The sequence below is a fragment of the Parambassis ranga genome, chromosome 10 (assembly GCF_900634625.1).
Source record: "Parambassis ranga chromosome 10, fParRan2.1, whole genome shotgun sequence".
Lineage (NCBI taxonomy): Eukaryota > Metazoa > Chordata > Actinopteri > Ambassidae > Parambassis > Parambassis ranga.
This window is the reverse complement of record NC_041031.1, coordinates 11185771-11210009: the sequence shown is the minus strand read 5'-3', so window position 1 is coordinate 11210009 and position 24239 is coordinate 11185771. Positions and strand designations below refer to the sequence as shown.

The window sequence follows — 24239 nt, the reverse complement described above, 5'->3', positions numbered from 1 at the left end:
ATGTCATGCTGCTCTCAAACACCTCCAGACCTAAAATACAATTTCATGCCAGGACATGTCACGCAGGCTCTAATACTTTATGTTGTTATTCACCAAATGACATTAAACTGACACTCTGGTGGGTCTAATCAGAGTGCAAAACCGAAGCTTTTCCTAACATGCCGATGTATCATGTTCTCAATCAGGGTGTCACCTACATGTCTAAACCACTGTAAATGTGGTGAGGGGGCATGGCGGTGTGATAAGCCAAGAAGCTATAAAAACCAGGCTGTCTCCTGTGAGGGATAAATCCATATCTCACATAACCTGTCCTGCTCTTCTGGCATACTGTCTGATCCCTCAGGCAACCAGAGCTGGCTACCTCTGAGCCTATGACATCTCTCTTACTTTCCCAGCACTTACGCTCCAATCATGTGTCATCTGATGAAATGCTACACCCTAGTCTCCATTATTCGTCTGGATACAGGAGCTTCTGGAATGTATCAGATTCCTGCCTCGGGGGGTATGCACCTTGGAAACATGGTCCTACCTCCACCAGCTAGCCTCTCCCACTTTTCCTCTACCCCCTCTTCCTTCTGTCTATCTTTTCCATTCAGCGAAATTCCACTAGAGGCTTGCTTGATTTATACTGCCTCATTGGCCAGCTGACGTGCTCAACCTTTGACAATAGGAGAGAGTTCTGGGAGTTTCTTTTTACCACCTTCTGTATGTCACAGCTCCACCTAAAGCACCATATTGAACTTTTAGTCTTGACATAGTTGATGCTGGGTCACACTGCCTTCATTGCATGCACCAGATATTCAAATTTGAAAACTATTTTGTGCTCTGGAGCAACAATGGTCTAACATATCTCCCTTCTCCAGAGAGCAACAGTTATGCCCTGCAGTACTCAGGCCTGTAGTATTGAGTATCTCTGAGTCACTGGCCTGCGTAATTCAGTCTAGGGAATTATGACAGTGGAAAATCATTTCCCTGGGCCGGGGATAGGAGGCCATGGCTAATCGTTCAGTAATCTGATCTGCCTGCATACTGTAGCATTCAGCCGCGCCGCTAGCCTAGCCAGTCCGTCAGTCACACATGTGGACACCCCGAGTGCCTGCCAACTGTCTGATGGAAGCTAGTGCTATTCAAAAACAACTCTCCAGGTTTTCCCAAGGATTACAGATGCTATCGGATCATTTGCTAATACCCAGTTGTGCTGTGCTGTTTGAAATGTATTTACTCTCCTCCTGCTCTCAAATACCCCTCACGATTGCACAGCCTAAGCCAAAAAATGCCACAGCCACATTCCAGGCAGAAAAAGACACTTCAGTACAAACTACTTTACAGCCTGCAATGGTACAATCTGCCTATTACGTTCTGGCATATTAATCCAAAAGCTTGATTTAATGAAGAAACATCAGAGTTTGTCTGTCAAACAGCAGGCAGTTTTGGGTACATTTCCAATTGTAGATTCCAATATCTAGTGGAGCCAGTTGCGCTGTAGTAGTATACGAATAAGAAGCATAGGGAGCAGAACTGTGGCACAAAGCAGTGCTTATACCCAGCATGGATGGTTAGGGAGGGAGGGGTCGGTTCGAGATTTGGAAAGACGCCTGGCTTCAGGCACACTCTAAAGAGAGGTCTGCCCCCCACGCACACACTCAGTGTGGCTACAAGGGGCACTGACATGGAAAAATACAAGAGCTGGCATGTTGCTGGGCCCTGTAGCTCCCAACAATTACCTTAATATGTGACACTTACAATTAAATTCACATCCTGCTCTATTAAAAATGTCAACGCTCCAACTTATCTTTTTCTTCATCTCTTCGCCGTTTAAAACCAAAAACCTAAAATGACAAACTGTCTGTGATCATGTCTCATTCTGATAAACGCCGCTCGGTGACATGAACTGTCACATACTATCATACCCACAGCGATTCATCATCCTCCTCCATGTGTGTGAGCATTGTAACTCCAGTTGCATCATTTCATAGGTATAGCCGAGTGGAAAAAAAAAAAGATGCTGATATATGATCAAATAGATGTGGCAACAGCGGCAGCCTTCATCAGCTGAAAGCGCTAGATCACAGCATGTTTGGCAGCCAGTGGGAGCAGTCAGATGGAGGGGAGAACAACCAGACAAACAGTTGGCACTGATAAACAGAGCACAACTTAAGATTCAGCTCTCCACAGTTTTGACAAACACATGACAGCAACCACACTCCTTTTTTTTTAATCTAATCTGCAAATGGAATAAGCCCTACATTTTTTTTTCCACAAATGCATGGTGGAACATGTGATAAACAACACATGGCTTGGGAATAGAAAAAAAAGATGGCCAAATAAATCTCATGATACCAGAAAGACAGCACTTTTCACTTACAAGGATGTCTTCTGCAGCTGAGGCTAAATGCAGAGGGAAAGTCCTCATGACTTTGCCAAATACATTCTGAGTGTGAGTCATTCTCCTTTAGTAATCTCTTACTCACATAGGTGCACAATTGCATGCGCGCACACCCGAAGGCAACAGATTTCAGGCAGGTCTGGACTGCCCCTTTTTCTTTTTTCCTCACAGAGTCAAGTGTTTATAGCACTTAATAGATGCAGACACACACTTGCTCACAACACAGAGCAGCCTCACACAGGTCACATGTAGGGAAAACAAAACAATGTGTGGCTGGTGCATTAAGCAACCAAGCCACATTAAATCTGGATGTAGACAGTCTATTTCAAGCTCTCCTGCTTTTTTCAGTTCAGAGAATAAATAATCCATAATAAGGACGTCAGAATACTCTGGATTATTCCCGAGTATGGAATTATTAGCCTAATAATTATCCTGCAGATGAGTCCTACAGGTAGCTGCACAATAACATGAATAATCTGATGGATCATAATACAGATTATCTTTACAGCTGATAATAACCCGGACTTCCCAAGCATTTGGATAAATGTTAGAGCATTCCCGTGGTCCTCTTTTGTGCACTGCTGTCATGTGCAGTGCTATTAAATTAAGTGGCAGACAGCGGTATCGACCCCTCGCTTTAATTTCTACACGGAATGCTTTGCACAGAGCCTGGGCTGTAACAGGTAAATTGTTAGATTGTGTTCAGATGGTTAACTTGAAGCGAGCACTCTTTGCGCCGCAGCCGCCACAAAGTTACAAACAGAACTCGTAGTCTGTGGTAACCCGGGCTGCATGACGGGATCCGACTCGATAAAGGAATTCCGCTGGTAAATCACAGAGCGCAGCAGCCGGACACAGCTCATATCCTGAGCGCAAACTTCGACCTGACCCGCTTCAGCAACAACAACGAAACCTCCGTTTTCTCCGCGGCCACACGTACGAGCTGAAAAGCGGCACCGAGCCTCCACTACATCGCCGGGGCTTTATGCTTCCAGCCGGGGGAGAGTCAGGCCGAAAAACTGGCCTCATCTCCGTCTGCGCCAGACAACGTAGTAGATACACTAGCCCGGCCTGGGAGACCGAGCGACGAGGCTCTCGGTCGTTGTGTACCAAACGTGGGCAAAAGCACCACGACGCGACTCGTTGTTGTGTCGATGGACTCACCTTGTGTTGGGTGCGGGTGGATTTTGGAGAACGCACCGGCTGGCTGGGCTGAATGCGGGCTTGAAGCACGCTGGGTGCATGTCGTCTCGGTTCGCTGTCGGCCGTGATGTGGAAGCGAGCGGCACAGCGGACTCGGCTGGGAGAAAACGGGAAATGTGAGAATGCCCCTCTCTTTCTGCAGCTCTGTGCAGCGGCAGTAGCTCATAACTGTCGTCAGGAGGCGCCAGCGCGGCACTTTTTTTTGTCTGATATGCGCATGCATGGTACACAACTCCTCAAAGAAATCACAGCGTGATCATACGTATGGTACCGGAGGGCTGCTCTGCACTGAGATTACAGAGGCCTCTATATGTTCACCGCGTTTCTACTTGTAACCGTGCAGGGATTGATTAGTTTTTAGGTAAAGGAGCTTCTGGGGCTGTCTGATGAATTTGATGTCACAACAGAATGTAGATTGCACAACGAGGGCCCACTGCAAAAACCATCAGATCAGTCTTTATTCCATTAAAATAAGTCATTCTAGAAGTTGTACAACAATTTCTGTAGTGGGTGAGATTTTTAGTCACTTATAGGTAGCCAATAAAATGTATTAAAAAAATAATATTTATGGCAGATCATCAGCAATTTTGAATTACATAAACATTGATAACTGGTCTTAAATGTAGTTTGGGGAGGATATAAATGAACCTTCATGACAACTAATCCTAGATAAAGTATTATACCATTAAACCCTCTATGATATACAGTTAAATACAGCTCAGTAACATTTGATGTTGTGCTACACCAACGCCTACACGTCTCTTGACCTTGTGACTTGTGAAGTTGGTGATTTTGATTACAAAGTGGCTAAATCCAAGACAAAGCCGTCCTTCAAAACAGCTTTAGCTGTCTCATCCGTGTCACATGACAGTGGAGACAGGGTCACACGACTCATTAGGACAAAAATGGCGAAGCACAGGAAGTTCACCAAGCATGGGGCAAGCACTGAACATCCAATGAACAACATATTGTATATTTCCACTTAACAAGCCAAAAAGTGTGTGTGTGTGAATGGCAGCTGCATCCTGAAAGATTTGTCCGCTCTACATGCCAGTATCTAATCCCTGCCCTCTGACTCCACAAATTTACCCTGACCGTAAATAAACATTAATGACTTAATGCCCATCCGTAATCTTCATCATCCTTTGCCTCACTAATTGGAGTTTCACACAGCAAAGACACCCTGACCCCAAGCGGAACAGGTGGACAGATAAACTGTAATTTGAAAAACACAATTGGCTTACACAAGCTCTCACACACCAGCCAATCTAACAAAGTGTGGTTCTCGCTCTTTCTCACGCACACTGAAATGGAAAAACACTGTTATCTACTTTTAGTGAAGGTAGTACTACATTCACAGTGTAAAATAATGTTAATTATTGAAAAATATACATATACTCTTGAGTCATGAAAGTAAATACTTGCATTTCAATAGATTTGAGTGTAAATCTGTTAGATTATATTGATCAGACCTATTTAGAAGCATTATTGCTGGCTTTATTATTTTATGTAAAAACTTCTAAAAAAGAAAATTACCTGTCAGACATGTTGTGGAATATAATACACAGCTCATATACATTTGATGTACTTTGCTACGTGGGTTCTCTTTGTTATCATAAAGTTTCATTTGTGTTATTTTGTAACTAATAGTTACTTGAAGTAGAGCGACACCCTCAGGTGAAACGTGTCACTGTGCCGCGGTGCATTGTGGGTTGATACCAGCGGCGCCGTTGCTCGTTTGGCTCACACTCTGCAAAATGGCGACTTCCCTGGGATCGAACACCTACAACAGACAGAACTGGGAAGACGCGGTACGTTTATTAGGCATTACATATCACGAATATATGAGTGTAACTGAAATAGCAAGTTTTTTAGGCGTATACTCAACGAATTATCACATCCTCAAAGCTTTTAGCTAGCTGTAAAACATCTCGATTAGCTCTGGAAGCTAGTTAGCCTTCTGCTGGTTAGCGCGAGCTACTCGTCGAAGCGTGGTTGCTGTTCCTTTAGCGCTCATCATCGTAATATTGCTCATTCTATAAACACCACTGTTACGATTGAATGCACCGAGAGTACGTTTCAAGGTGTATTCGATGACTTAATGTCATCACATATTAGGCTGGACTCAAAACAAACCGAACTAAACCATTATATGGATTGGGCTAACATTAGCTGTTCATGCTATGGAAGGCTAGCGCTAGCGGGCTAACATCACTGATTTTGGGGTGGGTAGTTTACAAGTTTTATATGCTGATATAGGCTAGGTCGTAACAAAACGGAACGTGGTGTTATATAAGCTCCCAGATTTACAAAATGTATAATTAAAATGTAACTAACGACAGTGTAGCTGGCGCTGACGACGAAAGAGGGAACGTTCTTTTCTGGAATGTTGGTTATTAGTTTGATTGCCGTTGCAACGCAATCAAACTCTTGCTATTCACAGTCTTGTCTTTCTTCTTTATTCTTCCGTAAGTTTGTTGGCGCAGCGTATCTTCAGCATACATTGACCGATTTCAGCCATTCAACTATAAAAATGTTCATCTCACAACAGGACATTCCGGGTCAACTTCAAGTTTTTTTCAAAAAATGATAGTTTTTCAAATATTAAGCAACTTCAGCAATTCAGAGCAATCCTTCACGTCAGCATTTAAAGCAATGCTTCAGCTGCAGCAATCAAACTTGCATTTTCTTCAGGAAATGCCCTTTTCTAGTTACTTTAAAGTGCGCCCCCCTGGAGAACGTGATGAATTTTGGCCCGTGAAATATGTCTACAAAACATTTTTGTACCAAGTCTAACTGCGAAGTTGTAACCAAGCTAAATGCTACTTTTCACACCATATAAACTAAAGCTAGTGACTGGAGTGGGCACCAGCCGTCTCCGCTAAAACACTGTTGACGTGACTCTATACCACTACTACTAACTGCAACAGGCAACAGGGAACTATGATTTATACTTTAAATTTTTCTTAAATCTGCTACATAAGGTAACAAATAAGCATCCTCACTTGAGCTATAACACATGACAGGACATTTGATCAGTGTTTGTTTTTTATTAAGACACCAGACTATAAACTTTGAAACCTTAGAATCGTAGTTGACGTTTGAGCATATATTTAGGTGTTTGGCTGATGCTGTCAGTGGAATGGGGTCATTTTCAGCAGCCAGCACTTGAACTGAAACAGCATCCTTAAACAGATGGCAAAGTGTGAGTGGGCAAGTCCCATAACACTCCCTGTATTCACACATGTAACTTTGCCAAGGTACGAATAGCAGAAGGTGAAAGGAGATGCTACTGTTTCACATGACTTCTGCATTAATTTGTTGGAAGCATCAAAGATATTTACTAAATAAACATGTTTTTTTCCTCTTCTAGGACTTTCCAATTCTGTGTCAGACATGTTTAGGAGAAAATCCTTACATCCGTATGGTGAGTGAGCATTTTTGTGCTGTATTGCTTTGGATGGGTTTTTCCTTGTACTTTAAATGTTTGTGTTTTGTTTTGCAGACCAAGGAGAAGTATGGGAAGGAGTGCAAGGTGTGTACAATGACACTTTAAATTATGTTTATGCAGCATGTGGTATAGTTCACCTTTAAACATTGTTCACTATGTATTTTTTTTCCTTCCTCATCAGATCTGTGCTCGGCCCTTTACCGTGTTCCGTTGGTGTCCAGGAACACGGATGCGTTTCAAGAAGACAGAAGTCTGTCAGACATGCAGTAAAATGAAAAATGTTTGTCAGACATGTCTGTTGGACCTGGAGTATGGTGAGTCATTCTGATTATCTTCTTTCCTTTTTGTATTTGTCTGTGTTTTATGGGTGACTGTATCATTCTTGTTCTAACCTACGTTTTGCATCTTGGTTGGCAGGTTTGCCCATTCAGGTCCGAGACACTGGACTGTCTATTAAAGACGAAGTTCCTAGGTCAGATGTGAATAAAGAGTACTACACACAGAACATGGAAAGAGAGGTATGATTAGTGAAACTTGGTGTGTAATGGTATACATAATCATAATTATGTGAGAGTATATTTATTCAGACCTATTTTAGTGTTTAATTCATCTCTAGTTTCAGCTTGGGATTTCTGTAAAATTTTGCATGTTCTCAATATCAATTTCTATTTTTCATTGATCCATCATGTATTTTGGTCCTGTGTGTTTACAGATAGCCAATTCTGATGGGACACGGCCTGTGGGTCAGCTGGGTAAGGCTACCAGCTCTAGTGATATGTTGCTCAAACTGGCCCGCACTACACCATATTACAAGAGGAACCGGCCACACATTTGCTCCTTCTGGGTGAAAGGAGAGTGTAAGCGTGGAGAGGAGTGTCCCTACAGGTAAGTGTCACTTGGTGTAATTGTTTATCTTGATATGTTGTTTCAACATGTTGTTTGAGGGCTTTTTATTATAGACAACAGGTTTTATGGGCAAGATTTCCTGTATTGTTATTCACTGTGTTATTCCTTTTAACAAAGACATGAGAAGCCCACGGATCCTGATGACCCTCTAGCTGACCAGAACATTAAGGATCGTTACTACGGCATCAATGATCCAGTAGCTGATAAGCTACTCAAGCGGGCTGTAACTATGCCCCGACTGGACCCACCAGAGGACGCGTCTATCACCACGCTCTACATAGGTGGTTTGGGAGATAATGTCACAGATGGAGACCTCAAGTAAGAATTTGTTTCATAGTTTTGACTATAAAACCCATTTTAGTCGTATGTTGTAAAATTTGTTTTTAATGAGCTCATCTCTATGTTGTTGCAGGGGTCACTTTTACCAGTATGGTGAAATTCGAACCATTACAATAGTCCAAAGGCAGCAATGTGCATTCATCCAGTTTGCCACACGACAGGCGGCTGAAATGGCTGCTGAGAAGTCCTTCAACAAGCTCATTATAAATGGACGGAGGCTCACTGTCAAGTGGGGAAGGTAAGAAGCTTTTTGGCTCCCATACAGCCCTGTGGAGCAGAGCCACTGGGAATGAGGTGTGGAAAAAGTTATTTGGATAATTTGCTTATTACATGTGAGGAGGAGTTTGGGGGGTAGGTGCTTTTGGAAGTCAAATTTGTGAAGTAATGCCTCCATCACCGTCACAACTGACAATGAATTATTTACTGCACAAATATCACTGCCATGGCAAGAGGGAAGTCTAAATAAAAAAGCTGGTGGGCAGGACACGCTTCAGTTTTCAGTGATGTCATTGCTAAATGTACTTGGTGTGTCTTTGTAGATCTCAGGCAGCAAGAGGGAAGGATGGTATCAAAGATGGCATCAGTGAGATGGGGACCAGACTCGACCCTGTACCTGGACTTCCTGGAGGTGAGTCTCTAAATAGTGAATATAAAAAAGATATTGTAGCACTAATTCTGTTTCTTAATTTATATTCTGCTCTTTTATGTTCTAGCTCTACCACCACCACCACCTTTAGATGAAGAGGCTCCTGCAAACTATTTCAACCTAGACCCCAGCTCCTCTCCTGCTGTCATGAACATCACTTTGCCTCCACCTCCAGGCATCAACCCACCTCCTCCAGGTAAAGACTTTCATACTTATCTAAGTCTTATATGTGGTTTGTGTGTATTCAATATAACATCTTAAGTCTGGGGTAAAACTTTTTTTTTTTAAATTTGACAGACTGAATATTAACAAACTTTGTTCTATGCTCCTTCAGGCTTTGGCCCTCCAATGTTTCACCCAATTGGTCCAATGGCACCACCTATGCCCCCTCCAATGAGCATGAGACCTCCAGGTCAAATCCACTACCCTTCCCAGGATCCTCAGCGTATGGGAGCCCATGCTGCACATGCACGTCATGGTGATTAGCTGCCAGAGAAAAAATGGATTGTGGCGTAGGTGTCATTCTTGGTCAGTTTGTGTACACATAAACTGCTGTCTGCGGATCAGAAACCTGAAGACTACTCCTGGGAGAAACCCACAGCATAAAATACACATCTTTCTTTACCACATACGGAGCAGTGTATGAACCTAATGAACACTGTCTGCGACTGGAGATGACAGCCAGGATCTTAGAAGGTGTCTTTGTCTCTACCAGTACCAGGATTGCATCTAAACGGTGGATTTTAACATCATAAGACTTGCATCATGAGAGCACAGGCCAATCTGAGGGTTATGAGGATTTGAAGTGCTTCAGCGGCTGGAGCCATTGTACATATATAAAATGTATTCTTTAGGTTTTCCTTGTATTTGTCACATAGTGCATAGTATCACATGGAGCTGAATTCAGGGGAGCATTTCTTAACTTGTTTGTTTTTTTTATTTGGCACAATCCTAAAATTCCACAGCATAATGACTTTGTAATGCTTTCTTTGTTTTTTTTCCTTGTCATTAAAATGACTAAGTTCTGCCATTGGTTGTCATGGTGTATGTTCATCATCAACTTTATTATGTGTGCAAAAAGTTCTAAAGCCACAGTGTGAGAGAATAAGGCAGCCAGGTGTCAATAAATAGGATTGCATAGGACTGGCCAGCCTGGACCTGAGTGCAGTAATGACCTGATTACATTATTCAGAGTTTGCATCAGCTGGTCAATCCACTCAGCAGTACCAAACCACTTCAGACATGCAGTGCAATGCATGCCCCCTGATTAACAGAGAGACAGAAGGAGCGAGCATACATCAGTGCCTGAGTCTCAAGCTTGTCAACTCGTTTTCATAGTTCATTAGATTCAGGGCCGTGATCAGGTCCCCATCCCTTGGGTGCTCTGTTGAAGTTAGGCCGTCGATACATGTGATCTAGAGTGAAGCCAGGGAGGGTCTGGGATTCTACTGCCTCAAAGCTGATCACTGGGATCACCCTTCTGCTTGCCATAGCACCCCCAAATGGCATTGGAGATCTGAGAAACAAGAGTTAAATGCATTAGTTGGTGTTCTTGGCAGAATATGATCTTACATATCAAAGCACTCCAACTGGGCTCACAATCCTTCTCATAAGGGGGATGATACGATACATGATATAATTTTGGAGATCACTGGTGCTAACTGGAGAAAACCACTAGGGATTCAGAATGAATCCAAATGGATGTGGGTAGAACTCCTTTAACCGTGTAGCTGCTCTGACCATTAGTTGAGTTCAGATTTAATTAAGGCTTCATAATAATCTGAAGGGTGTAAATAGATCCCTCCACAGAGGATACAGTTACCAGAATGGTAATGCAGTGGTAATGCAGCATCTTTTTGATTGACAGCTCTAACTGAGTAAAGTCTGAGTTTGTCTTTCATATTTTTCCCATTTCGCCATCTGTCCAAGCGTAACCTTTGTTCTGCCTTGCTCTTGTGATGCAATTCCTTATGTGCCACGAGAAAGGTGATTCCCTTTAGTGTGCAATCTGTCTTGTGTGGCCATTAAAAGCCTGCAGCCCCCCCAGTGGATCATCTTTCAAGAGCCAGTGTTCAAAATAGGCATCACGCTGCCACACTCCAAGGAGCTACGAGCCAGAGACTGGATTAATTTTCAAACTGTGGAAACATGGAGTAGAGCCGAGGGAAGAGATGATGGTGATGGATGACATGGTGAGGTCATCTGGGGGTTTAACTGAAATGACGTGGGCCTGAACACCTGTGCTTCCAACAGACTCTTGATTTATTTCAGTGGAATAGTGCTGGCTGGAGGAGCCAGTGCAGCAGATTTACCTGTTGAAGCACCTGTAGCTGGTAGGCTGTGATCCTTGCGGGGCCTGTGGCAACTGGGTATTTAAGGTGTTTAGGAGCTCTTCCTTTTGTCCCAAAGCCTCGCTCCATGGGGAGCAGTAGGATTTAGGGATCACTGTTGTGTTGAACTTCTCATGAGGAACTTCCTTCAGAGGGCCAGAATATCCTGACCAAGACAAAAATAAAGACATGCAAATGTGTTACTTGGATTTTGTGAAAAGAAACAAACTGCTGGATTACATTTCACAATCCACCATATACACAAAAAAGCAAGCCCTATTAAAGAGCACAGATATAACATTTATAATGAAATCCCTTTGATGTCACTCCTGTCAGTGACAGTAATGAGATCTCACTGTGAATCCCCGATAATAAACAGAGCTTAACTCACTGCCAGTCAGACTTGTAAGCAGTACCTTCTCTCAGGCCAAATTCACAACAGCATTCAACACAGATGCTTACTACAAACTGCCAGCAGCTCTCCTGCTACGGACAATAATGAAACTCATTTATGTGCTCAATGCATTTCCACAAGGAAGGTGAACATCAGCAGGTCAGAGTGCGATGGTGTTCCTGCATCATCCAAGCATCAGCTTTGTCCAAGCAGTGCACAGAGCTAGTCCTATAGCTTGTTCTGTGGCAATCCATTCTTACAATATATTGCCATTTACCTGGAGCCAGGACATCAGGGCTGCCCTTCTTTGCTACAGTCTTCTGAAGGTTCATGACCAGGCTATGCTTACCAGGGATGGGGAAAGCCTGGTTCTCTTTGCCTGCATATGGCTCCAGGGTGGTCTGCGGGGGAGGAATGGCCTCAAAGTGAACCTGCAGGGCAGACACTGAGTTAGATTTCTGCAAATGTATTTATTCACTACCCATATACTTTAAGTTTAACACAGTTAAGTAAAAGGGCATGTCTCAGTCCTTCATATGAATTTACTTGTGACACGGACCACTCCATAAAAATCCATAACCTGATCAAAAAATATCAGCAGATAACATAAGGCTACACTGCCGCACAGCTGGATATCTCCCAGGAACGTGCCCATGCAGTTATCCACAATAAACATCATGTCCAGGCTATCAGCTCAATGTATCCTGAAACTCTGTGGTCCTGATGAGAAGCAGATTCAGCACCACACGTCTACGGACAAACAAGAGATTTTTCCAACAATTTAGAGCCATGTTAAGACTTGGTCCACCACAGATGTGTCCAGCTCACAATAAAGCCTAATCACTAAGATCTGCAGGCAAGGTGATGTGATGCAATGAAGCACTGCTGGTGGATTACATGGGAAAGGGTCAGATAGTTCAAGGGGCCTACAACATCAAGAAGAGAAAATCAACAACCAGTGGAGTGAATGTAGGAGGGGCAGGGTGATGAAAAATAGATGTCCAAGGCTCTCTCTCATTGACTCTAAAAACTTTAGGCCTGTGGTATAGTGAAGTTAATCACAACAAGTAAATCCAACGAGTAAACATATAGCTTAGTCAATAATCATAAATTGTACCCTCATGTTAGTCTGCCATGTTTGTAAACCTAAATTACTGGAGCACCAATGCTGTGTTTTTGAAGGTGTACATATTGTTTTCAATGATGTGCTAGTTATTTCTCGTAGTGGGAGACCCTATAATACTTCAGGCTGACTATGATGGAATACCTCTGCAGTTTTGCGGGCTTGTTGCTGCACAACAAAAACAGTGAGCTGGGACTTTATTTGCTGTGATTAATAATACACATGACAGAATCACTGACACTGCAGCACCTCTCAGTTTCGTACATTGTTGTTGTTGTGAGCACCATTTGCTACACTTTCCAGTGTGAACCTCTCAGCCCTCTTCTGTCTCTCCTGAAACATGCGAGAGCCTCGGTTAGATGTAAGGTTGAGCTCTTCGATCATCACGTCTTTAGGAACGCTGATCTTCTTTCCCAGGTTCAAACCTTTTGGACAACACGACAGACAAATGAGACACAAAATTAAAAGCAGAGAAAACCATAGCCACATTTGAGTGCAGCGAATGCATACATAAAGAGTCAGACTAATAAGGACCCTTGGCATATCATAATGTATCCACTGGGCATCTTGTTTCTGTCAGTGTTAAACAGCTGAGGGGGTCTGATATAAAAAACCAGCATGTATAGCATCAGTAAATCCTCACAGCTTCAGGTCAGGGTCTTTTCCCGTCTTATATCATGGCAGCAGGGTCTGAAATAGCCTCAAGATGATGTCAAGTGGTGTGTAATGTTTGTTGTGGTCCAGAGTTGCATGGGTAACTGGGCATATAAATAGGATCTTTGGATGAAAGAGTCCTGCAAGAGTGGATGGCCCTCTGACTGATAAGTGTTAGCAGAGATCTGGGCATGTGCCACCCTTGAAGAGCTGCCTTTGATCGGCCTGTGTAAAATTCAGTCGTGGGAGTCACATTTTGCTGAGTTTAGGAAACTTGGTTTCAAAGCTTATAGCTGGCGGACAGCACTGGAAAACAAACAGTGGGATGGTCCCCGCTGGAATGTTTGCAGAATTTCAACAACACACTGGCACTTCTGGGATTCAAGCGCACCACAGTCCACTTGTCTCCAGGCAGCAGGCTAACACACTTTGAAGTTTGGCTCAATTACATCTGACAGCCCCAGCTGCACACTACAGCAGGCAGAATATGGCTGTAAATACGCACAAGTTGTTGATGCAATATGTAAACCGTTATGTGTATCGGTTATCTCCAAATATCATGTACCCATATGCCATATCTGTGCTGGTCAGAGAGACTGGAAACAACAACTGGTGTATTCACTTACCTCTCTTGGCTTCCATAGACAGGGCCCTAGCCTGCAGCATCCTCTGCTTTGTTACGTCATCCAGGCCTGACTGCATCATTTTTTGGCTTCTTCCTGTCATGGCCAGAAACAAACATTTTCACAATTAATATTTATACAAATGTTTTTAAAGCATAAGGGGCCAATATATTTTTGGCCAGAAGGAGAAGTGAAGGAAACAATCACAACACTCTCTCAGATATTACACACAGCCTCTCCTAACATGCATTATTGACAAGCTAAAAATAAAACTGCCTTTTCTGGACTCCAATAGATTACATGAATAATAAAAAATAATGAGCCACAGAAGCCAGCTGATTAGCCTCTTAGCACTATCAGCATAGTTACTAACTTGGTAATCAGGTCCAGCTAACAAACAAACCACTGAGGTAGACTGCCACCCATAATTGTACCCCTCTAAATGTCTGGAGAACCACAACCTTTCAGTAAGCAGGCTAGCTCTGTGAAGTATTTACATTATTGTTATTTTGATTAATCTGTTACGCAGTAAGTTCATGCATGCAGGTTGACTCTCGGTTCCACCTTCATCCACACTTGAATAAAGAACTGTAAATCAGCTGGAACGTGTACGAGCAGTGAAATGAAGTACAGCTGTCTGCTGCTCAAGCTCTTCAGAACCAACTTGTGTGTTCGACTCATGAGTTATTTTAGGGTAACCTATATTTTGTTAAGTGTGATTATTTCTACCATGTGTTTTACATCCAAACAATGCAGAGAGATTATTCACATATAGACATACTGTTAACCTGTGACATACTGCTTTTCTATATAGTCTAAATCAATACATCTTTACATTTTAAAATCAATGTTTTTTTTTTACACTATTCATTTTAAGAAGACTGAACCTCATGTCGCTGCCTATTAAAAAGGCCTCTTACCTCAGTCCTCAGCTGTGTTTCCTGCCTGTCTGATCTCCGGGTGACGGAGCTGGTCTCGCCGTTTGTGGTGTTTTTTTCTCTGACACTCCTCCGCAGAGAAGGAACAGTCTGTATAAAACTCATCTCAGGATGCCTCCAGTGCTTACCTCACTGAGTTTATTTTAGAAGGGTGGTAAGAGCGTAGGGATAGATGGAGGGAGTATTTAGGAGGGGGTTAAGAAGGGAAGGGGCAAGTACAAAGATTTACATCCTGTCCTCCGGCTTACTTGATAATAAAAATCAGATCCACTCAGTGTGTGTGTGTGTGTGTGTGTGTGTGTGTGCAATAACAGCAGCCGTCCAGACACTGAGGCCAAACATCTAACCTACCCCCTACAAACACACATACACACACAGTCCGTTTAATGGGAGCAGCTTTAAAGTTGATGAGGTTGCTGTGTAAACTCCATGGCAGATTGCTCTTCAAATGTTCTGATGTTGTGGGACCGATGACATCCTCCTCTTTGTCTCTGCTCTGAGTTATCAGCATTGCCTTCCTCTTGTTCCTGATGTTCAGCATTGGAGAAGTTTGTAATAAATAACAGGACAATGTATTTGTGCAGTCACTGAGTTTAGTTCACTAACTGCAGGGCTGTTTTTTATGCATACATTTGCAGTAGTTGATAAGTGATGACCTTTAGCTTTATATAAGGTAGCTGTTTGGAGCTGAAGTTTTTGTCATGCAGCTTTCCCCCACAACTTGATTCATCGAGCTCAGCAGGTGCCTGGAGGAGAAAAAAAACATTTTCTTTATCCCTGCCGAGATTGGATATCGATTTTGCACCTGCCCTGCTCCACAATACCACTATCTCCCCATGGGAAGCCCTCTGGACTCTGAAAGAAAATGTAAAGTCATCCTGAGTCACAGAAAATCATCTGGACTCACACAAGAAGAATAAACAGTGTTTTCAGTTCGTTGAAATGTATCAATAATTGATTGCAATATTCTTAAAATGATAAAAAAAGAACATGTTAAATAATTTATTTATTATGTTTGGCGTCATCTGTGTTTGAGAGGTTTCTTCCACAGCATGTTCATGTCACATGGAGAGAGGTGTGCTGCCACCAGGCAGTGACAGCTGACACGGGAACAATAGACACCCATTCAGACTCGAGGACTTGTGTAATTAGAGCACCTTTAAAACCATTTGACCTGTTGGCCTGCAGAAGAAACATTATTAGGAGTGCTGAGAGCAGCAGTAAGCAACTACACGTCTTTTGCAGCCTGATGCTTAAAGCTGAAGCCATTAAAATTCAACCTGCACCAGTGAAAAAAAATCATCATTCTGAACTTTCTTTATCGCTCGGAGGTGCCTTTGGGAGGACTGTTGGAAGTCAATCAGCTGGGGAGACGTCTTGACTGTGCTCAGTTTGAGCTTTGATCCAGAGAGTCATAATGTACGGGCTGCTGTGTGAAAGTCTTCACGACTTCATCAAAGAGTCTTACGGAGATGATGTGTGGAAGCTGGTCAGAGAGAGAGCGGATGTCAGGTTGCACTCTTTTGTCACCCACCAGGTAAAATGTCTACATGAAGCTGTATGCATGGAATAATAATATTTAATTATATTTTAACCCATGTTGGTCTAATTGAAACTGTTTGGTTCTGTAGGTGTACAGTGAGAGTGTGATCCCTCGTATTGCAAAGGCAGCCAGTGGAGTGACAGGCACGCCCTACAATGAGCTGATGAACTCCTGGGGTGTCTACTTCCTCGGCTTTGTTGGGAAATACGGCTATGACAGGATCCTCAAGGTGAGAGGATTTTAATTATGTGTGTTCTTGTTTGAAAAGAGAAATTAAAAAAGATAAAAATGTAGATAATTAGTGTTTGGAATCCAGTGCGGTTTTCTGTTTCACAATACCAAGCACTGACAGATAAAAAAAGTTTTTTATGACTTACATATGAAGAGGCACCACAGAGCATTCTGTGTCTACATGAAATACTAACTGCACTTTTATGCAGCTGGAGGGCTTGAAGATCAATGATCGAAAAAAGTATTTTTTTTTAAATTTGTAGTCTCCAAAGCCTAGGCTAGGAGTTTACCCCATGACATTTAAATAAATATATATGAAAAAAATCATCCCCGTCCCCTCTTGCAGTTGGCAAAACTTGTGTCTTTGTCTTCAGGTGCTCGGCCGGCATGTGCGTGACTTCGTCAATGGCCTTGACAACCTCCATGAATACCTGCGCTTCAGTTACCCCAAAGTGCAGCCCCCAACCTTCTTCTGCCAGGAGGAGTCAGCCACTGGAGTAACCCTCCACTACAGGTCTGTAGGCTAGAAGACTGGTGTGTGTGTGTGTGTGTGTGTGTGTGTTATATCACTTTAGAAAGACATTAAGTATTCTTTCTGTGTCACCTGCAGGAGCAAGCGCAAGGGTTACCTGCACTACGCCATGGGTCAGCTGAGGCAGATGGGGAAGCAGTTCTACGACACTGACATCCATGTGGAGGTGCTGTCTGAGCAGATGGTTGGAGACTACTCCCATGTCACCATGAGGTAAAAAAAAGACTTTTTATTAAAACTCAGCCACTACACTTCAAAGGTTTTATTGACGTTTTCCTCCACACTTCACTCAACCTTTGAAAGCGTATCCATTTGTGCGCCTACACAGGCTGAACTTCGACAACTCAGCCTACCGCTACATCATGAAGGAGGATGAGGAAGAGCAGGAGATTTTGCCCATTACCTCTGACTTCTTCTTTGAGGTCTTCCCCTTTAACATCGTCTTCAGACAGGTAATTACCCTGAGCTGCACTTGCTATTATACCACAAGCAGGTAAGGAATGAACACTTTCGCTGATCTTTTCTATTCTTTAGGACATGGTGGTGCACAACGTGGGCTCAGGTCTGGCTACAGTCTTTCCTGATCTGGATGGAAAGAAGATCAATGATGCCTTCCTGCTGGCTCGCCCCCTGGTGGAGTTCACCTGGAACATGGTGAGACGTCTTTTAATTCTATGTCCTCATCTTGCTTCCAGCCAATTCAGTTAAGACTAGAACCTCATTACACAAAGGGGAGGATGTAGATTTAAAATGTCAGTTGAGATTCAAATATTGACTTTATAATCTGTACACAGATTATCTCCCACCCCAACAATCTCTTCGAGATTATGTCCAAGGAGCCTGTGAAGAGAGAGAGGAATCTTCACAACCGAGTCCAGAGTAAGAGCGGAAGCCATGTAAACACTCACAGGGGTGTGTGTCTGATGGGACAGGACTTGCTGGCTTGTGGTTTAATTAAACTCACTGCAGTCAGTCAGACACAAAAGTAAATTTTAAAGTAAACCAATGTTTGCAGTAAAAATTGTTGTATGTGTTGCGACCAAAGAATGAACCTTTCAACTAATTATAGGAGGTTTGCAGTTGCAGAGATCCATTTGTTTGATGTTTTGATTCACTGTGAGCTGATCCCACACATGTCTGTCATGAGAGGAGGGTACATATCATCCAATATTTATTATAGTTCACCCTGTTTTCCTACAGATTCTGACTATGAAAATGCCAATCGCTCTGCCGACGTAGATGTGGAGCTCATGGCTTTCCAGTCCATCATTGGAGATGACTACAAAGGTCATGACCTCTCTGTCATCCCACAAAGATACATGGCAAGATTGGAGCAAACAGATATCTAGTAGTCTGTAGTCTGCCTTAGAATGTCAAAATGGATAAATAAAGCAAGCTTCATAACATATACTGGATTAATGTTACATTAGGAAAGAACCACATGTTTCCAATTGTTTTCACACCCCATGCTAAGCTAAGGTAATTAGTCAAAAATAAAATATTTTTTAAAGGACTAAATCAAATTGTATTGTTGCCCTATTGAATTTTTCTTGTTGCTAAATGAAACATAGAAACACCCTGAATTTCTTCTTTTAGATGGTAACAGTGCTAATGCAATGGAGAGCTGGGGCGACGGGAGCCGCTGCCTCAAACTAAAAGGACAAATGAGATACATGCCAGAGTGGGAGTCCATCATCTTCCTGGGAACCCCTGTGTAAGCCCCCCCCCCCCACACACACACACACACATGGATACAGATCTCTATTAAAAGGCTCCAGTTGAAAAGTAAAACATTCTAAAAAGCAGCAAGAGCTAAACTGAATTACGAGGCTGGAAATAAAAGCCTGGGCAGTGAATCAAATCAGGGGCCCATTCTAACAGCACTTACCATGCATGAAATGAGCTGCTAATTAGCTTGTAATCAGACAGTGCAGCTCTTGTGAGCCTAATGGGAACCCATTTGCAACTGAGAGTGTTTTCTGCAGAGTACTACATTACCAAAACATCGTCCTCCTCTTCTAAAACATTTTGTTTTGCAAGCAAAATGTCCTTATGTCTGTATTGACAAACCTATTGAGATGTTAAATGCCACACCGTGCTGCTTACATTATTGATACTATAATGAGTGTAAAAAAATAACATATCCTATGATTATGTAATACTATTATCCTTTCATTTGTAATGATGTAATGTAATGTGTCTTTTTTCTGAATATAATTAATATTATTGTTTTCTTCTGTCTGCAGGATGGAGAGCCTGAGTGCCATGTTTAAGACTGGCCTGTACATCAATGACCTGAGCATGCACGACTCCAGCAGAGACCTGGTGCTGGCGGGCACGCAGCAGTCAGAGGAACTGAAGAGAGCTCTCATACAGGTTTCCTGTGCCAAAACTGAGCTGCATTTTATGTGTGATCTGCTCACTTGTCCCTTTGCATTATGCAAAGCTGCTCTGAGGCCCTTCTTTCAGTACAGCAGCCCCTGATCACCTTCTATCCAACAGAGCCAAAACTAAACAGTATTTTTCTGTCTTTCTTCCCAACGGGACTGCAGGAGCAAAAGAAGTCCAGTAAGCTGGAAGAGAGCATGAAGATGTTAGACTATGAGATGAAGAAGACCGATGACCTGCTGTACAGGATGATTCCCAAGCCAGTGGCTAAAAGGCTGCGCAAAGGAGAGCCAGCTGTAAACACCTGTGAGGTCAGGATTGTGGACGGGGCTTCACACTCTTTTTAGTCCTTATTTGCATTGAACTAGTACCGGCTGGCACTCAAAAAAAAAAGAAATTTTCCACCACACCGTTCCATAGATGTAAATGAGTAGTTAGTATGTGTATGCTTCTTTATTATATACTCCCATGTTTCCTTCACTGGACTCGGATTACCTTACATAATATTCCCTTATATGGTTCATTTTAATTGCTCCTAAATAAGTGTAGCAGACAGTGAGATCAAAGAGAAGGTCCATCTGAAAGGGGAGTGCAGAGGTTAGCTGTCATAACAGCATGATTAAGTGCAGCTGCACTAAAGAGTCAAGAACACCATAAAGGCTTCATGCTGTGCACTCACTTTAAATCACATGCATGTACGGAGGCATTTGAAAAATGACATGATTGTCTGATAAATATTTATACGTGCTTTGTGCACAGTAGTCTGGCTTTCTCCCACATTCCAAACAAGACTGTAGGTGTTTCCGTCTCTCTGTATATCTTTTTGAGACCCTGTGATAGACTGGTGAGCTGTGCAGGCTGTACCTGTCCTCTCATCATATAGGCTTCAGCCCCCCCTGTAACTCTGTGCAGGATAAAACAGGTTGAGAGAATGCATGAATGGATGAATGGATATATGCATTGTGCATGTGCACATCCTTTGAAGTCATGCTAGTTAAACTTCAGATTAGAAGTAATCTCTCCTCTAATGAGTATGCCATTCAAAGCTGGACAGTCAGTTAACAGTGAAATGTCCTCCAATAAAAACAAGACTTTTCATTAATTGAAGAATTACATAGTCTCTCGTTGACTTTGTCACTGTAAATATGAAAAACTAATGTACAAAACATAGCAAAGGAACATATTAGAATCCACAAATATTAACTTAGCATTCACAGTAAACATAAAGCAGCACATGTTGGCCTGCCTCCACCACTGCACTACCTGCCTGGTGTTTACCTCTCATCACTTTTCTCCCAGGTGTTCCCAGATGTGACTATTCTCTTCAGTGATGTAGTGGGATTTACTCGCATTTGCAGCCACATCACTCCAATGCAGGTGGTCTCCATGCTTAACACAATGTACACGCTGTTTGACACGCTCAGTGAGAAGCATCGCGTCTTCAAGGTGCGTATGTGTGTGTCTTCTTACTTTATTCAGCACACTTTCACATTCAAGTGCTCTAAGTGCTGCTGTCCTTTCTAGGTTGAGACAATTGGAGATGCATACATGGTGGTTGCAGGAGCTCCAGAAAAAACTAAGTATCATGCCCACAACATCTGTGACATGGCCTTGGATATGGTTCGCTCCATAGATCACCTCAAAGACCCCTCTAATGGCAACAACATACAGATTCGTGTTGGTGGGTAAAAAACTGACTGTGTGTATTACATCAGGACAGAGAGATCTTACCTGTTGTTCTGCTTGCAGGGATACACTCTGGGATGGTTGTGGCAGGCGTGGTGGGACACAAAATGCCACGTTATGGTCTACACGGTGACACCGTCCACACTGCTTCTGCTATGGAGAGCAATGGCAAGGTGGGGGAAAAAATGAGTCACTCTTAAAACTTTTAAAATGTCAGAGTGACCTTTTTTAACAACTCAAGAATTTTCTGTTGTTACTCCCTGTCTCAAATCAGGAGATGCACATTCAGCTCAGCAGTGCCACCTATGAGCACCTCAAGGGAAGTCACTTCATTTTTGAAAGAAGGGGCATCATCACCATCAAGGTCAGGGGTCGAACCATACCCTCATCTTTCATTGCATATAAGTACAAGTGATTTATAACCATTTCAACACATAGAGGTTTGATAGAGAACATGTTATCTGCACGCCATGCACAGCTGACATAAGACCAAACACTGAGCCTTTAATCTGTGTTAATGGAAGATGTATGCATCTTCAATCAGACAGGATAAACCTTAAAATATATAAATAATCTCTCATGTTTTCGCTCTGGGGAATCAGCACACTTAGTATTCACACTTGCGGTTTGCTCTGTTGATTTGGCGTTTTATCAGCGGGTTTGACTTTGAGGCCGTACGTTCAGTGATAATGACAGCAAAGTGACTCCCGAAGGTTTCTGAAGCAGCTGATTACAGGTCCCAATCTCAGGAGAGCCAGATTGATTTGTTTTTCATCAGTAAACTGAAAAATGTGTGCATACGTCTTTGAATATTTGTGCATCTATCTGTAAAGACCTTGACTTTTAATACATTTTCAGGGGAATGTTGAAATTGAGACGTACTGGCTGAAAGGAAAAAGGGACAAGGATGGGAACGCTCAGGCGGCGTGTCCTCAGTTTGAGACCCAGACCATTAGTAAAGCCATCAGCAAGGCCACCATCTCGGGCCCTGAGGCCACCGGGGACGAGGAGGGACTGGTAAAGGTTCAGCTGCAGCAAGCTTTGATGGTGCACACTCTCATTTGTTTCACTGTGACCATCATCATCACTGTTTCCATGTGTCCCTGCCGCCAGGTGTTCCCGCTGGTAGCAGGGGAGGACGAGGATGATGTCAAGTCGATACGCTCTCATCGTATCAAGATGGAGATTTCAGGCCATTCTCTGGAGGAGTCGATGGAGGAGTGCAGAGTGGAGGAGATGTCTGTTCATAAGGTGAGACGGAATGTTTGATGTCGGGAATCATAGATTATTTTATGCTAATTTTTATATGTTTGCGGGTGGTTCGGCCTGTGGCCTGAGTAAGATTAAATCCAAGAAAATCTAGCACACTTATTTTGGATATAGTCCCCTCACAGTGGGTGTGGAGTGTGGAAGCTGGTGTCTTGGTCCTCCTGAAATTGGTCCACAGCAGCGATTACATCATCATCACTGTCACATCATAATCATCGCAGCTGTTTACTCAAACTCACCTATCACACCATGTACATGTAAAATGAAATCCCATCCAGCTGTTGATGTCGTTTCACAGAGGCTGTTTTGTTCTTGGTCTGATAAAATCACCTGTTCCTTCCCCAGTCCCACTATAAGGACACGTTGCAAGACGGTCTCCAGGACTCCCACCTTGAAATGGACTCACCTGAGTCTGACGGCAGAGACTCCATCATGGAATCCCGTGGCAGCTCCTGTGATTCCCGCTCCTCTAAAAGTGCCATGTGCTCTGTGTCATGAAACATGGAATGGTGAAGTCACCCAGACTGATGCTCTAATAACGTGTACCACTGATTTTAAAGCGCTTTTTCTGTACAGAAAACTCAAAGCACTGAATGTTAGGCTGGATGGCTGCTGGGAATGCAGCTTTTCTAGTTACTTTAGCTTTTTGAATGAATTGTTGTGTTTTTGTACATGACCTAGACCGTTGGATCAGGTACAGCTCATGTGGTGTTAAACCGCTTATTTTACTCTACAGAAATAATTTACAGTTTCATTTTTCAAACAGCTCCTTCCTGTCCCATCCTCACACCAGTCACATAAGATCAACTGCCACTAAAACTTTAGTAGAGTAAAAACAGAGTGTTTGTTTCCACTTGGCTTCAGCTGGACACTGGAACTCTTTCTGCACTCTTTGTTGTGTGGCACCTTGTGGGTTTGACATCCTGCTTCGATTTGAATCTCTCTTCACTTGCTGTCCCTCTTTGTCTTTGTCTCTCTCTCTCTCTCTATATATATATATATATATATATCAAATAAACAGCCACAGCACACTGGAATCACTTGTCACCTCAGTGAAAATAAAAGGAAGGCTGCAGAGTGTGGATCAATTTGTTGTTGTTTTTCTTGTCACTCAAAAGCAGAGAGGTTCAGACACACGGTTTCATTTGCATACACATTTTTATTGAAGACAGTTCTCTCTAGATATGCTGAATCACCATGCATGTTTACCTTATCTAACCCAAACCACAGTCAACTTAGTACAGAACCTACTAAACAGTCCTGTTGAGATTATGTGTGTAAATCTCAGCATCATATTTTTTTTGCTGTAGGTGGACACAAACACCAAATCAGCAATTTAAAATCAGATATCAAGCTCCACAGTCAGACAACATTCTGGTTCTCTGACGGGTTTTCAGACGAGCTGCACTTGTAGGTGGCGTCTTCTCGATCTTGGCTGCATCCATTGGCTGTATGGGAATCCTTAAACGAGGAACCAATAGAGCAATGGAAGCAGAAGGTGTAGAAAAAGGCCAGCAGGAGCAGGAAGCAGACCACACCGAAAATCACCACAATCAGGAGGGTGTGCACTTCCATGTGCAGCTTCTCCTGTGGCCGA

At 42.9% G+C, this 24239-nt stretch overlaps 4 protein-coding genes across 5 annotated transcripts in view; 2 read left to right on the top strand and 2 right to left on the bottom strand.

The window, feature by feature from the left end:
• ndst1b (N-deacetylase/N-sulfotransferase (heparan glucosaminyl) 1b) overlaps positions 1–3710 on the bottom strand; it is a 38293-nt gene extending 34583 nt beyond the window's left edge. Inside the window, exon 1 of the mRNA XM_028416298.1 lies at positions 3551–3710. The gene's annotated coding sequence lies outside the window, so the exon portion shown is untranslated. The remainder of the gene's footprint in view (positions 1–3550) is intronic.
• Positions 3711–5279: 1569 nt separating this feature from the next.
• Positions 5280–9961, top strand: rbm22 (RNA binding motif protein 22). The gene is made up of 11 exons (XM_028416256.1): positions 5280–5400; positions 6963–7016; positions 7095–7124; positions 7222–7354; positions 7458–7558; positions 7753–7925; positions 8064–8264; positions 8359–8523; positions 8825–8913; positions 8999–9127; positions 9266–9961. The coding sequence occupies exons 1-11, from the start codon at positions 5347–5349 to the stop codon at positions 9415–9417; spliced, it is 1281 nt and encodes a 426-aa protein (XP_028272057.1). The 5' UTR covers positions 5280–5346; the 3' UTR covers positions 9418–9961.
• Positions 9962–9965: 4 nt separating this feature from the next.
• Positions 9966–15132, bottom strand: LOC114442567 (myozenin-2-like). Of its 2 annotated transcripts, none has more exons than XM_028416257.1 (6): positions 14976–15132; positions 14059–14151; positions 13043–13203; positions 11933–12086; positions 11244–11427; positions 9966–10447 (listed from the first exon to the last, which is right to left on the bottom strand). In XM_028416257.1, the coding sequence occupies exons 2-6, from the start codon at positions 14135–14137 to the stop codon at positions 10264–10266; spliced, it is 762 nt and encodes a 253-aa protein (XP_028272058.1). In that variant the 5' UTR covers positions 14138–14151; positions 14976–15132; the 3' UTR covers positions 9966–10263. The 2 variants fall into 2 exon arrangements, with proteins under 2 accessions (XP_028272058.1, XP_028272059.1); XM_028416258.1 differs by having other exon boundaries at positions 12005–12086.
• A 1278-nt stretch (positions 15133–16410) lies between these two features.
• Positions 16411–23140, top strand: LOC114442805 (soluble guanylate cyclase 88E-like). Its single transcript, XM_028416604.1, has 18 exons — positions 16411–16530; positions 16625–16765; positions 17142–17281; positions 17378–17512; positions 17628–17751; positions 17834–17953; positions 18094–18211; positions 18500–18586; positions 18896–19013; positions 19546–19675; positions 19852–19998; positions 20987–21133; positions 21212–21368; positions 21437–21546; positions 21648–21737; positions 22232–22396; positions 22487–22624; positions 22988–23140. Exons 1-18 carry the CDS (start codon positions 16411–16413, stop codon positions 23138–23140), a joined length of 2340 nt encoding a protein of 779 aa, XP_028272405.1.
• The last annotated feature ends 1099 nt before the right edge of the window (positions 23141–24239 follow it).

Excerpts from the sequence above, each read along its gene's own strand:
- LOC114442567 (XM_028416257.1), bottom strand. The coding sequence starts at position 14,137 with ATGATGCAGTCAGGCCTGGATGACGTAACAAAGCAGAGGATGCTGCAG. Across the intron at positions 13,204-14,058 it reads GTCTATGGAAGCCAAGAGAG|GTTTGAACCTGGGAAAGAAG; the intron begins GTAAGTGAATAC and ends GTTGTCCAAAAG. Across the intron at positions 11,428-11,932 it reads CCCTGATGTCCTGGCTCCAG|GATATTCTGGCCCTCTGAAG; the intron begins GTAAATGGCAAT and ends TGTCTTGGTCAG.
- rbm22 (XM_028416256.1), top strand. The coding sequence starts at position 5,347 with ATGGCGACTTCCCTGGGATCGAACACCTACAACAGACAGAACTGGGAA. Across the intron at positions 7,017-7,094 it reads AAAATCCTTACATCCGTATG|ACCAAGGAGAAGTATGGGAA; the intron begins GTGAGTGAGCAT and ends TTTGTTTTGCAG. Across the intron at positions 8,524-8,824 it reads CTCACTGTCAAGTGGGGAAG|ATCTCAGGCAGCAAGAGGGA; the intron begins GTAAGAAGCTTT and ends GTGTCTTTGTAG.
- LOC114442805 (XM_028416604.1), top strand. The coding sequence starts at position 16,411 with ATGTACGGGCTGCTGTGTGAAAGTCTTCACGACTTCATCAAAGAGTCT. Across the intron at positions 19,014-19,545 it reads ATCTTCCTGGGAACCCCTGT|GATGGAGAGCCTGAGTGCCA; the intron begins GTAAGCCCCCCC and ends TTCTGTCTGCAG. Across the intron at positions 19,676-19,851 it reads TGAAGAGAGCTCTCATACAG|GAGCAAAAGAAGTCCAGTAA; the intron begins GTTTCCTGTGCC and ends ACGGGACTGCAG.